We start from the raw sequence: 14,975 nt of genomic DNA on the forward strand, positions 1-14,975 counted from the left end.
ACATTTTCACTGCTTACTGGGCTCTTAGAAGATATTTAAGGGTATCATCATCATCATCAATAACCATGGGCTCAGTGCCCATTGGTGTCTGATGCCTCTCTCACTATTTCCTTCCATCTTTCCCTATCCAGTGCCAAATGGCTTAGTTTATATAGACTAGCTCTGCACCAATCTACTGTATAATCTATCCATTCTCTGTGGGGTCTGCCTTTACTATTCGAACCATCCATTATGCCAAATACCAGCCTCTTGATTTTTCGTTCTTCGTTCATTCTGCAAATATGTCCAGATAGTTGTAGCTTCCGTTTTATAACCTTCTGCAGCAGATTCTCTTTCAGTTGTATCTTCCTATATAATTCCTCATTGGTGACCTTCTGCATCCATCGTATTCTCAGAATCTTTCTATAACAACTCCTTTCAAATGCCAATATTCTTCTTTTTGAATCCTTCATTATCACCGATGTCTCACATCTGTACTACATGCTGCTGAATACACACGTTTTCGAGACGCCCAGCTTCATTCTAAAGCTAATTGCTTTGTTTTTCCAGATCTTATCCATTGCCTTCAAACTCTCTCTTGCTTTCGCTATTCTAGTCGTTATTTCCTTCTTACAGTCTAGATCATACTTTATGTTGCTCCCCAGATATGTGAATTCTCTATATTTTCTAGTTCATACCATCCACACTGATCTTCCTTCCCATTTCCTTATCTCAAAATACCATTGTTTTTATCGATGGTCATAATCAGTCTGTACAGCTTCCCTTCTTCATTCAACACCCGCACCGTTTTCGCTAGCTTCTCCTCATCTTCCTCAATGATAACTATATCATCCGCAAACCTCAAGTTGTTAATTCTTTTCCCAGGCACAGATATCCCTTCTACATCTTCCTTGATCTTGTCCATCGCTCTCTCCAGATGTGCGATGAAGATACTTGGCGGTATTGGATTTCCTTGTCTTGTACCTCTACTTGTTTTAAACCAACTTCCCAACTGCCCACATGTTCTCACCCCAGCCTCCGCATTATCACTGATATCTTTCAACAACTGTATTAGTCTGCTATCCACTCTGTATGACTCCAACACCACCCAAGTCACTTTCTGATCTATGCTGTTAAATGCCTTTTGAAAACCGACAAAGCAAGTGTATACGTTTTTGTTCCTTCGTCGAGCTTTCTCCGCTATCAGTCTTAGTGCCAATATCTGCTGTATGGTACTTCTATCATTTCTGAACCCTGCTTGCTCATCTGCTATATGTTCTTCTATCTGTGATCTTATCTCTCAGTCAGTATCATCATCAGCACCTTACCTAGATGACTCATTAGGGCAATCTTTCTGTAGTTCTTTCGCTCCAATGTACTTCCTTTCTTGGGTATTGTCACTAGCACAGATTTGTCCATTCCTTAGGTGCCTTCCCTTATTTCCATGCTATATTACAAAGTCAGTGTATTTCCTGAATCATGCTTTCTCCACCATATTTGATCATCTCTCCCGTGATCCTATCATTTCCAGGGCTTTTCTTGTTCTTTAGTCATTTCACTGCTTTTTCTACTGCCTCCTTTGAAATATGGGGCTCTCTCTCGATGCTCAGGGGAGATACCTTTTTCAATTCTTCAATATCTTCACATTGCTCTTCTAACCATTTATCCTTATCCTTTCTGGCTGCTTTCCTTACCTCTGCATTTCATCCTATATTGCTGTTCTGACATCTCAGAAACATCTCTTCTGATCTTCAACACTCTTTTCTCTTGAACCAACTTCAGTGTCTTCTGGGTAATCCACTTCTTAGTGATCTTTTCTTCTTCTGGAACAGTCTGTTCAATTGCCTCTTCTATAGCGATGGCTATCCCTGCCACTCTCTTATCTAGGTCTTTCTCTGTGGCGATATTCTTAATCTTCTCTTCGAGTGCTGTTCTGTATGCGTTCCCTGTTTCTTCCTCACATAGCCTAGCCACATTTCTTCCTTTCTTAAAATGTGTCTTACATTTTCTTTTGAGTTTTATCTTGATGTTTGCGATCACTAGACTGTGGTCTGAGTCTATATCCACTCCTTGGAAAGTTTGGCACTTCTGTACCGATGGTATCCATTTTGTTCTTATCAAAATCATATCTATCATGTTCTTGGACTTCCTGTCATTCGATTGCCATGTCAACTTCCTACAGTCCTTTTGTTGGAATCTCGCGTTGCCAATCACCATCTCATGCTCTGTAGCAAACTCTAACAGTTTCTTACCTCGTTCGTTTCTTTCTCCATATCCAAACCTTCCCATGACTCTCTCCCAACCTTCATTATCTGTTCCAACCTTTGCATTCCAATCTCCTCCGATGATCAACACAGCTTTCTTCTGTATTTCCTCCACCGTCTTTGCCAAGTCTTTATAAAAATAGCTCAATCTCTTCCTCCATACTGTCCAACGTGGGTGCATACACCTGACTGCGTGACCATCATTCTTGCAGTCACCAGTTTGTATCCTAATAATGCTCTTCTAGCTGCTTTGCTAAGAAGGAATCCAACTCCTGCTTCATGCTTCGTTATATTTCGTGATCAAATGACTTCGCAACCATGTATCTCTCCTGATCCTGTCCAAGGTGTCTCTGCCAGTCCAAGTATATCACAATGATATCTCTCCATTTCCTTCTGAAGCAGCTCTTGCTGCTTTTTTTCCACTTGCGCACAGTGTTTGGACGTTCCATGTTCCAATGGATAGCATATGTGTTAGGTATAATTTTCTTTCAGTAGCCAACTTATCAACCCAACCCCGATCGCTCGATTGGTATCATGGACCTTGTTTATCCGGGTGACGTCCAAGCTAGCACCTTTTAACATTTGGTTGTACTGGTATCAGATTTCATTTGTATTGTCGTTTGACGGTCAGTGCATTGACACACATCTGATCAAACCTCCCTCTTCATCCAGGCTTGGGACTGGCATGGAGCTCTCAGTAGCTTCATGGTGGAGTTATTTAGGGGTAAACTACAGCTAAATAACAGCACAGAACACTGATGGCTGTAAACAAACTTAATAGGACCATGGGAAACTTGGCCATATCCAGGACAAGTGATCATCCAGCTAACTAAAGTCATGCTGGATTACAGGTGTTGCTGGATGAGAGAGTTGCAGATTAGAGAGGTTCATCCTGTAGTTCATTGACTCGAGGACTGCATTTCTCCTCAGATGTGAGAGGATTTCCTCACTGTACTTTAGAAATGATCTCTAAGTCTCATGTACTTCAGCTATTTTAAGAATAAAGCAGCACTGAAGAAGAGCATTGCTGACATTTCATCAACCTTTTAACATTTGGAGTTAATTAATCTTAATTTAAAATATGGACTGAAGTGCCAGAGACACCTACAACATCACTAAATAAAATACTAAATACCTTTTGCTCTGTATCATTTTTAAAAATCTCTTTGACATGCAAACTGCCTTTACATGTTTTTACAGTATTTCTCTTCATTAGTTTGACAATTATTTTAGCTACTTAATTTCTACATGTAGTTTAATTACCAAGTGTATACATTGATTCTTAGATGTGAGAGTACACAGGAATATTTTCCACCTGCTCAGCAACACGGCTAACGCTGCTCCCAAATGCACAGACTGAAAGTGGTAGATTTCCTTAAGCAATGTAGTGCTTATTCATTGTAGCTAAAAGACCTCACACACACACTAGAAACCATCTTCTGCTTCCACTGACGTCAACATGAGTTTAATCATTAATAATTAACAACTCAAACAACTTACCAACACAATTCCTTCCAGAGGGATCAGATTCATATCCACTGTTACAATTACAACGATAGCTACCACGTAGGTTTTCACAAATTCCATTGGCGCAAATATCAGGATCCAATGCACACTCATTAATATCTATATCATATAAGAGAAGATTAATACAGTCATATTATATATTATATTTTTTTTTCTTGGAACTTCTGCATGCATAAAACACATCTCAATCAAAATATCAATTTTGTAAGTGCAATGACTGTGGATTTAGGGCCAAAGAGCCATTCTCTGCACATTTCATCTCGTAGGACACAGGACTTTTCCACATTAACAAAACAAACCGTTACCCTTTCTATACGTAGAGCCCTGTGGTTTATATAGATTCATTCAGAAAGCCAAGAAAAAATAAGAAGGAAGGTGGATCTGATTGTGATATCACTTAAACCTCTTTTGCACTGCAGCTACTCTACCTACTTCAATGGATTTTAGTTGTACTGATTAACAATAGTGCATCTGAGAACAGGATCTGGCCTGCAATCTGTGTGTGCACAGATTAATACTCTGTTAACCTTGTATTAAAGATTACAAGATGTTTGAAGGGCTTTTTAAAGAAAATGTAAATCAATGGAATCTTGTCTATTTTATGGTGTCATTCCAAATCTGTAACAAAGGTCACTAAATTTGATGGAATCTTGGGGAACAGCTGGACAAGTTTAATACCACGTGTTTCCTCTCTGTAGCATCCTATCTCCTTTTCCCTTCAGAGTTTTTGTGGTAGAAGTTCAGTACCTGGCCTGTGCCCCAACTTTTCCAATGTCTTATGGAGGAACCAGGTGGTTGCTTTGTCTTAAACTGTTTTTATTTGTATCAGATCCACAACAAGGGCTACAATTTCATTCAGACTTCAAGAAGGAGTTTAATTTACATTTTATCCCAGAAAAAGATTGGTCTTCTGCAGACACCTGACAGAGACTACAATTTGCCTTGTAAACCTTGTGAGGAGTCACAGTCTTCACTTATTGAACAAAGACTAACATCCACAGACAAAACAAAACAGCAGTCATGTAGCACTTTAAAGACAAACAAAATGATTTATTAGGTGATGAGCTTTTGTGGGACAGACCCACTTCTTCAGATCTACAGAATTTCTAGTCCAGACCCAGTTATATAGCACGGAGGTCCAAAAAAAAGAAATTTCAATAAAAAAATGACAAATCAAATACACAGGAGTGAAGGAGGGGGGTTAGGGGCTGGGGATGTTAAGTGTCTTGCCTGAGATAATTACGAACATCAAAGGAAGGGAAGCTGTCTTTGTAATGCGTGAGATATCATACAGTATCAGACAGTATCACACAAATTCCCAATTAGAAATTGTCGCTTTGTGGACCATGGTTATTTCTCTTGTGAGATTTACAGTCGTACCAAGGGGCACTAGGAGTACTTACACAGACAGTAAACCATGCTCATCTCAGAACATTTATGAACTCTGCTTATAGATTTCACATTACTTATAACTTCAGCATGACACTAAAAATCACAGCCCACGAAATGATAAAAGCAGTGAACAGAAATAACTTTTTTAATTTAAGTATTATTTTTAAATGTTAACTATGTTTTACTACTGATTTGGATGGGAACAATTCTCCTCCTATCTTAGGAATCTGATTTTTTTTATTTTAATATTGGACCATATTAAAATATACCATATCTCGAAAAAACCCTTTAGCCACTTGTGTCTCATGAAAAATCCAAACACCCAATTAATATTTTTGAATATATGTTTTACTTTCTTTATGTTTCCTGAGTATCTTCTAGGTAAGAAAATAATTACCTCGTCCATCCACAGTAATGCCTACACCACTGCTACACAGACCATGGAATTCAGCTAGTCAATGGAAACAAAAAGTTGAATAAAAATGTTAGTGATCTTATTTTTCTCATAAACCAAATCAATACCTATACATGCATGAAGAAAAATAATTTGTGGATAATACTCTTAAACACAGTTACCACAATATTATTACATACCTATATTATCACCATCATTGTATTATTTATTGCAATTGTTATTTGCTTTCCACTATTAGCTGAAAGCCTGCATTTTAGCTTTGTAGTAAGAACTTTGTTATTAAATCTGACCCATAAATATAGTACTCATTAACTCAACAGCACCAACAGGTACTCCCAATATTGTTTTAAACCTCCAAATACATACTTGAGTGAACGATGTGACATAACGAATGAAACACTAAAGGAAAACTATGGCATTCTCCTCTCAAAAGCTTCCTCTCCTGAATTAGTACCTTCAACAGCAGTGTCACAGAGGATTCCAATCAACATTTCACAAGAGGTCAATGTCACCCCAAAAAGCAGCATGGAATTTTCTCCAAAATGTGGTGGTATAAATACTGTTTTCAAGGAGCTGATGTGGCAAATAAACTGTTTCCTGATGTTTTCTGCATTTTGCTGTTACTAAAGTGGAGTGAACCGGTTCTTATATAAAAAAAGAGTATTTGGAGCATTGTCTATTGACAAACTGAATAACAACTGTACTTTACTCGAGACTGGTTTGGTTAGGGAACCTAGTGCTTCTCATCTAATCCCTCTACAGCACCTGTCCTCCTATCCAACCTAAAAGTAACATCTGTGGCATCTATCTTGACTTTAGTGCATACACCCTGAATTTTCACATAAGTCTGCACAGTACTGGAGTTTGGTGCTCTCTAGACAGAACTACAAATGGAAAAAACAAAATTCTTCCTTTGTTCACTTTAAATAATATAAATTTAGGTCACCTTAAGCCCAATTCTATATATCTGCTTTGAATCAGTCTATGGTAGCTGTGAGACCAGAAGAATCGTGCTACTTTACCTGAGTTCTTGGCAGGACATGGGTGACATGGCTCTCCAAAGCCATAGTCTGGATTGGCACAGCAACATTCAGATTTTGTTACTGCCCCAGGAAAAGGGCGGATGCACACCCCTTTTTTGATTCCTCCATAACATGTGCTGCGCATGTGAGTATCTATGAAAGAAGAGGCAGAGAAATAACAATGTTTCCTTAGACTTGGAAAGATGTGAATGAATATTCTTTCAACAAGAGCCTGAAGCCATAATTTTATCCAGCAAAAAAGAAACATTTTGTTATGTCTGCATGATGGTTCACTTAGAACCCACTACAATCCAAGTGCCTGCATCCAAGAACAGAATTTGGCTTTAAGTAGTTACCAGAATGTTCCCTTTCAAAGTGTATTTTCTCATCTATGGCATACACACTTTTCAAGCTCATGTGTCACTTGGACGCTGATTCTGCATGCTGATGTTTAATAGTACAGTAATATACTCCAGAAAAAGTCCCATCAGGCTTAATGGCACTGCTTATGGAGAAAGACAATATACAGAGTAAGGATGGCAGAAAAGGGCCTTTAGACTAACTATTTGATGTACTTTTCTGGAAATTGCCTACAACACCACAAGTAATACTAACATAAAATCAGCCCCATGTTTTCTGGGGGCCAGAATATCTGAATAACATTATTCCAATCATTCAATGACTCATGTAGTATAGTCCTTTAGAAAGCTCCTGACACAGCATATATAGTAGATTTCTACACACCATACAGGCTCTTTGAAATTCTATTCTGTTTTGTGTCAGGGATTTTTCATCCCTCGGGCATAATCGTCCCCGTGGGTCAGGGGAAACAAGCCTTGGGCCTTTAATATCATTACAGGGGCAGGTAGACTCTAAAAGGTACATAGGCTGCCAGTTAGCAGCCCTCTGTAACGGTCACTCTGTGTCAGTTGGTCTTACCGGTAACCTGAACTCACAAACATTTCAAAATCATGGATTTGAAATCCAGGCTCCTCATTGGACAGAGGTGAGGCAGCTTCTAGAGAAGGACCTGTTTGAAAGCAGGACCTTCAGAACGTCCGTATGTAAATAGACTCATGAATAATGCATAAGACCAGGGAATATAAGGCAGCGCCGCACAGCGCTCGGGGCACTTGGTACCAGCTGCCTCTGAGGCGAAGACTTTTTGAAGAGCTCCTGCCTTTTTGAAGATTCCCTGAAGCAATTCCACATCCGCCCAGCAGGGTCCGCCTGCTGAGGTACTAGCTGTATCACTGACACAAAAAGAGCTAAGGCAGCAGCTCTGAGGTAAATTGGGCGAGGGGCGAACTGGCCTCACCCTTAGGGTGGGGTACTGTGCTCTTGCTCGTTAGCACCCAGAGCCTGTCAAATCACTGCGGCACCCCCGACCTCGCCACCGACAAGCAGCTCAAAGCGGATTTGGAGTGGGTCGAACTGGCCTCACCCCTAGGGTGGGGTACTGCGTTCACTCCAATTGAAGCTTAGAGCCTGCCACCCTCACAGCACCAACGCTCCCGCTGCCATCGCCTCGATTCTTCTTCGCCGGACGTGACCATCGCACTCGACTAGACCACTGGACAGGACTCTTACGCCTAACAGGACACGTAAAATCCCCTCCACGCCCTGAGACGCTAACTTTAAAGCTTAATTCGGGCTGTGTAGGGGAACTTAATAGACTGTAGCTCAAAACCAACTAAGAGCTATAACCCAGAGCTGAAATCATTTGCTCCAAGTTGCACAATCGGTTAATAAGCCCATAGTTAAGGATCTTGTTAGATAACTGTTTATTGTTAAAGTTTCTCTCTCTCTCTCTCCCCTCATTCTCTCTCCTTCTCTCTTTCTCTCCAATCCCCACTGGGAAAACCCGCCGTATATTATCCCAGTTAGGAGGCAACCTTGATAGGCTGGACCTCAAGGTATCCAATAGGGTGACACAACTAGTCATCCAGAGTATATAGGGGTAAAAAACTAATTTATCCCCCCATAGCTCAGAGAAAAAACTCACTAAGTCTTTCTACCCTTTTGTTTTGCAAGAAAAGTCTCATATAGACTCCTTCCATGGAACTCTTGTTGATATTTAGTGTAAGTGTTTGGAATATAATTAGACGTAGTTAAGTTAGTGAATAGTTCTATAAGTTTAGTTTACATACTGTGTTGTTTGTTTGTAAGTTGCTGTTTTTGTTGATAAATATAATCATCATTTTATTCAATTTTCCTCTCCTCGTCTCACCCTTGCTTTCATCGAGCAAGTCAGCTCCTGACCAACCGGGAATGAGCTTCTCTCCAGCCTCCTCCCTCTAGTGCATCACTGGTCTCTAGGCCCCCTGCCAGAGGTGGGTGGGGTTGGCCTGCTGAGGAGCGGAGCAGCCTTTGCCTGTCGGCGGGCTTCTACTGTCTCTTCTTTGCCCTCATCTGAGGCCCCGTGGGGATCCGGACGGAACGCTGGTGCGGGGTCAGCGGGGGGTTTATTGCCCGCGATTCTGCCCACACTGACATTTTGTGAACAAAGGATTGCTAGGAAGAGACAGAATCCACCTAACGAAGAGAGAAAAGAGCATCTTCGCTGGTAGGCTTGAAAATCTAGCAAGGAGGGCTTTAAACTAGGTTAGCCAGGGGACAGTGACACAAGCCCTGAGACAAGTGGGGAAGGAGTAAGGAACAAGAAAGGAGGATTCCTTGGTGAAGAGGAGAAAGTGGGTCAATCAGCCACTTCTCTAAGATGCTTGTACACAAATATAAGAAGCCTGGGAAACAAACAGGAAGAATTAGAGGCCCTGGCACAGTCAAAAAAACATGAGGTGGTTGGAATAATGGAGAATAGGTGGGTAATTCACAGAACTGGAGCATGGTCATGGAAGGGTATGAACAGTATAGGAAGGACACGCAGGGGAGAAAAGGAGGAGGAGTTACGCTCTACGTGAAGAAGCAGTATGATTGCTGAGGCTACAGCATAAGGAGGGAGAAAACCCAGTTGAGTGTCTGAATTAAGCTCAGAGGCGGAAGCAACAGAGTTGATGTTGCAGTTGGTGTCTGCTATAGACCGCCAAATCAGGGAGATGAGGTAGATGAGAATTCCTTCAGACAGCTAAGGGAAGCCTCCAAATCACAGGCCCTGGTTCTCATGGGAGACTTTAATCATCCAGACATTTGTTAGGAGACCAATACAGCAGCACACAGACAATCCAGGAAGTTTTTGGAGAAGGTTGGGGATAGCTTCTTGGCACAATTGCTGATGGAACTGACCAGGGGCCACGTACAACTTGACCTGCTGCTCACAAACAGGGAAGAACTAGTAGGAGAAATATAAGTGGGTGGCAACCTGGGCTGCAGTGACCATGGGATGGTAGATTTCAGGATCCTGACAAAAGGAAGAAAGGTGGGCAGTAAAATACAGACCCTTGATTTCAAAAGAGCAGACTTCGACTCTTTGAGAGAACAGATGAGTAGGATGCTTTGGAAAATGACGATGAAGGGGAAAAGAGTTCATGAGAACTGACAACATTTTAAAGAAGTCTTACTGAAGGCACAGGAACAAACCATCCCACCCCATACACACTACATACATATGGTAGGCAACCACCTTGGCTTAACAGGGAAATCCTTGGTCAGCTTAAACTTTAAAAGGATGCGTATAACAAATTGAAATGTGGACAGCTGACTAAGAAGGTGTATAAATATATGGCTGGAAAATGATGGGCAGTAATCAGGAGAAAGCACAACTGGAACTGCAGCTGGCAGGAGATGTGAAGGGTAACAAGAAGGACTTCTATGGGCATGTTAAGAATAAGAGGGTTATCAGGGAAGGGGTTGGGCTGTTACTGGATGAGAGAGGTAACCTAGTGACAGATGATGTAAGAAAAGCTGAATTGTTCAATGCTTTTTTTGCCTTCATCTTCACAGACAAGGACAGCTCCCACACTACGGTGCTAGGCAATGCAGTATGGAAAGGCAGAGGGCAACCCCCAGTGGGGAAGGAACGAGGTAAGAGCTACCTAGGAAAACTAGTTGCACACAAATCCATGGGTCTGAATGTAATGAACCCAAGGGTACTGAGGGAATTGGCAGACACCATTGCCAAGGCTTTATCCATTACCTTTGAAGACTCCTGGAAATCAGGAAAGATCCCAGATGATTGGAAAAAGGCACATGCAGTGCCCATCTTTACAAAAAAGGAAAGATGTACAATCCAGGGGACTATAGACAGGTCAGCCGTACCTCAGTCCCTGGGAAAATAACAGAGTGGATCCTCAAGGAATCCATTTTGGAGCATTTGGAAGAGGGGAAAGTGATCACAAGTAATCAACACGAATTCACCAGGGGCTAGTCGTGCCTGACCGATCTTGATTAGCTTCTATGAGGAGGTAACAAGCTCCGTGGACATTGGGAGGTCAGTGGATGTGATATACTTTGACTTCAGCGAAGCTTCTGATAACAGTCTCCCACAACATTCTTACCCATAAGTTAAGAAAATATGAATTGGATACATGGACTATAAGATGGCTTGACGGTCAGGCCCAACAAGTAGTGGTCCATGGCTCAGTATCTGGATGGTGGTCAGTTACAAGTGGAGTGTCCCAAGGCTTGGCTCTGGTGTCTTTATTAATGACCTGGATGAGGGACTGGATTGCACCCTCAGCGAGTTTGAGGATGATACTATTCTAGGGGGAGAGGTAGATACATTGGAGGGTAGGGATATGGTCCAGAATGACCTGGATAAATTGGAGGATTGGGCCAAAAGAAATCTCTTGCAGATCAGCAAGGAGAAGTATAGATTCCTGCACTTGGGACAGAAGAATCCCAAGCATTGTTATAGGATGGGGACGGACTGCCTAAGCAGCAGTACAGAGGAGACAGACCTAGGGATTATGGTGGATGAAAGGCTGGATATGAGTAAACAGTGTGCCCTTGTAGCGAAGAAGGCTAGCAGCATATTGGGGTGCATTAGGAGGAGCATTTCAAGCAGATCTAGAGAAGTTGTTATTCCCCTTTATTTGGCACTGGAGACGCCACATCTGGAGTATTGTGTCCAGTTTTGGGCCCCCCAGTATAGACAGGATGTGGATGTACTGGAGCAGGTTCAGCAGAGGGCAATGAAAATGATTAAGGGGTGGAGCACATGACCTATGAAAAGAGGCTGAGGGATTTGGGTTTATTTAGTTTGCAGAAGAGAAGACTGAGGGGTGATCCAATAGCAGCCTTCAAATTCCTGAAGGGGAGCTCTAAAGAGGATGGAGAGAAACTGTTCTCAGTGGTGACAGATGGCAGAACAAGCAGCAGTGGTCTGAAGTTACAGAAGGAGAGGAGTAGGTTGGATATTGAGAAAAGCTATTTCACCAGGAGGGTGGTGGAGCACTGGAATGTGTTGCCTAGAGAGCTGGTGGAATCTCCATCCCTAGAGGTTTCTTAAGTCCCTGCTTCACAAAGTCCTGGCGGGGACAACTTAGTTGGTGTTAATCCTGTTTGAAGGATGGGGTTGGACTTGATGATCTCCTGGGGTCCCTTCCAGCCCTAAGATTCTATGATTATGAATGAATGAAGTTTTTGTGACACATTATTTGAAATAACGTACTTTATAACTGAAACAATTGAATCATCTTTTTTTTTTTTTTTTTTGCAAAACTGAATTTCCCAAGCAAATCATGATTTTGCCTCATGATTCCTTGGCATATTAAAGGTATTTTCTGCTGAAACTGTCAGATTTATAGTGTATCTTTAAGGAGTAATAGTATTGACCCATGGGTATGGTTATATGGTAGGCTGTTCTTAATTGTGCAGGATTATTATGTGCTCTAGAGTAGTAGTTCTCAAACATCTGGGGTCCTCTAGGGGGCTATGAGCAGGTTTTAGGGGGATCCACAAACAGGAAAACCAGTGTTAGACTTGCTGGAGTCCACAGCAGAAAACTGTAGCCCCATTCTGAATGTCTGAAGCCTGTGGTTCCCAGGTGTCCACTTGGTCTGAAATTGAAGCCTGAGAAACTTAACCACACGGGGACCTTGTGATGTGAGGCCATGGGCAACTGCCCTGCTTGCTGACTCTCATGGTGACCCTGGTTTTTACATGCAGAAAAACAGTTGGCGAAAAGGCAGACCACTGAGTATTACAGAAGGTTGCGGTGGAGGTGGGTGGTGGGGAGGGGGCTCAGAAAGAAAAAGGCTGAGAACCCCTGGTTCATAGGGCCATAATTTCAGCAAGGAACAGAATGCTTCAACCTTGCACGTTCATAGCCCTTTATCTTTGATTGTGTTGAATAGTAATTAGATGGCTGATAACTATTGTATTATTTATCTCAACTATATTTATCTTAACTTAAAAGCAAAACCGTGACAATTTATATACTGACAAACTCCTTCACTGGCGATCACTTTAGCAGGAACATCCAGCTATCCTGAGATTGTAGGCACAGCTTTGGTGAGCCAATGAGCTCCAGTTTGCAGGATTTATTCTCAGGATTTATTTTCTTGCATAGAATCATTAGATCCTTCTCCCCAATGGATTCAAAGATTTGGTTTCTCTCCTTATTCAAGATTGAAATCTTACAATTGAGAATCAGAGCTTTCCAAGGAAAAGGATTGCCTGACTGATATAAAGCTGGATTAGACTGACCATTATAGACTATATTGTCTGAAACAATTATGTATGTCCTACCACAGCTGTTCTCTCTCTACTTTATATGACAATGATTTTTTAAAACTTCATACAGACCTGATTTTGGTCACTGAAGTAAAAATAGTGCTTTGCAAAGGAAATGTCACAAGTTTTTTTTATTCAGTGAAGCTGAGAGCTACTTGATTTCATATCCTTAGTTTAAGATAACAGAAAACCTCTATAATTTGCTTAAGTTTTTTATCATCTAATTTTCAGTGTACTGTTGAGCATTTCATGTCATTACACACAGTAACTCTAGCAATATCTTTGAGTCCATATAAAAATGTTTTACTTAGGTTACAGTTTATGGTAACTTATGAAATTTCTCCTGCCAGAGTATTATTGTTTCTTTGATATTCGTGGGATGAAGGAAAGATGAACATGAGAAAAATAAGATATTTAAAAGAATACAACTCCTTCCCTTCCCCTGACCAAAGTCCTTTATTTTTCCAAGTGATCTGGGATGAATGAGTGGCAGTAGAGGAGAAGAGTGAGATATACAAGTGAAAATACTTACCCAGGAATGGAAATATATTTATAAAGAGACCAGGAGCAACAATACACACCAGTGCCTAATCCTGTAAATGCAGACTATCAATAGCATGGCAGAATGAATCCTACATACTTATTTTAATTCAACAACAAATGTCATAATTAACTGAAAAACTCTTTTTGATTTTTTTCATATATTTTATATATATATATATATATATATATATATATATATATATATATATACACACACACACATATATATATATATATATATATATGATATATGATATGATGCTTTGCTAAATCATAGAAAGCCCCAATAGCTTTTCACTGAGAAACTTTCACTTACCTACACAAACACGGCCATCAACACCAACAGCCAGGCCTGGTGGACAGTCACACCGAAAGGAACCTTCAGTATTGATGCAATGACCATTCATGCAAATTCCCGGAGTCTGGCATTCATCAATATCTGCCCAGATGAACACATAATTCACTCATTTCTATTTTTGAATAAATGCCATTAAAACATTGCCTCATGGTACTATAGAAGTTGGGGGATTGTTAGCATTTACCTGTGAAACTTGATTACCACGGTCTCAGCCAAAGGGCACATGTTTTAAAAACAAATTTTCCAAAAAAATGTCCAGCAGTTCCAAACTCTGTATTTAACTTGTCAATTGCAGATTGTTCACTTTGCTTTGTGCTACTTATTACACAGAAATATTGGGTACTTCTACACTGGGATCCTACTTCACAGTTAATTTCAAAGTTAACTTCAAAGTAAGGGAGGCTAACTTCGAAGTCCTTACTCCACTCCCGGGAGTGGAGTAGCACCCTACTTTGAAGTTTAACTTTGAAGTAGGGTGTGTGTAGATACTCTGCACTCACAACTTCGAAGTAAGGGGTCTGCCATGGCAGCAGCCCCTGCCCCGGAGCACAGAGACACTCTAGACAGCCCAGGCAGGGCTCTATGGTCAGTGCCAGCCACCTGGCAGGCAGCAGCTCGCCAGCAACCCCAAGCAGGAAGCTGAGAGCGTGTCGCAAGCAGGGGCAGCACAAGCTCCCACCTGGATGGCTCCTGCAGTGAGTATATATCTGTGAAACTGAAAAAATGTGGATTAGTTTTTTATGATCCAGCCTAACTAATTTTCATCTAAATTAACTAAAAATGAATTTGAATGTGAACTAGAAAGATACATGTTTATTTTAATGGGAACCACATTCACTAAA

General features: G+C 41.1%; 1 protein-coding gene across 1 annotated transcript in view; it reads right to left on the minus strand.

The window, feature by feature from the left end:
• Positions 1-14,975, minus strand: part of FBN2 (fibrillin 2) — a 314,667-nt gene that overhangs the window by 173,490 nt on the left and 126,202 nt on the right. Inside the window, exons 15-18 of the mRNA XM_074995040.1 lie at positions 14,092-14,214; positions 6,600-6,752; positions 5,560-5,613; positions 3,744-3,869 (exon numbers count right to left, since the gene is read on the minus strand). Coding sequence (XP_074851141.1) covers positions 3,744-3,869; positions 5,560-5,613; positions 6,600-6,752; positions 14,092-14,214 — 456 coding nt within the window. The remainder of the gene's footprint in view (positions 1-3,743; positions 3,870-5,559; positions 5,614-6,599; positions 6,753-14,091; positions 14,215-14,975) is intronic.

Source organism: Carettochelys insculpta, chromosome 5 (assembly GCF_033958435.1).
Source record: "Carettochelys insculpta isolate YL-2023 chromosome 5, ASM3395843v1, whole genome shotgun sequence".
Classification (NCBI taxonomy): domain Eukaryota; kingdom Metazoa; phylum Chordata; order Testudines; family Carettochelyidae; genus Carettochelys; species Carettochelys insculpta.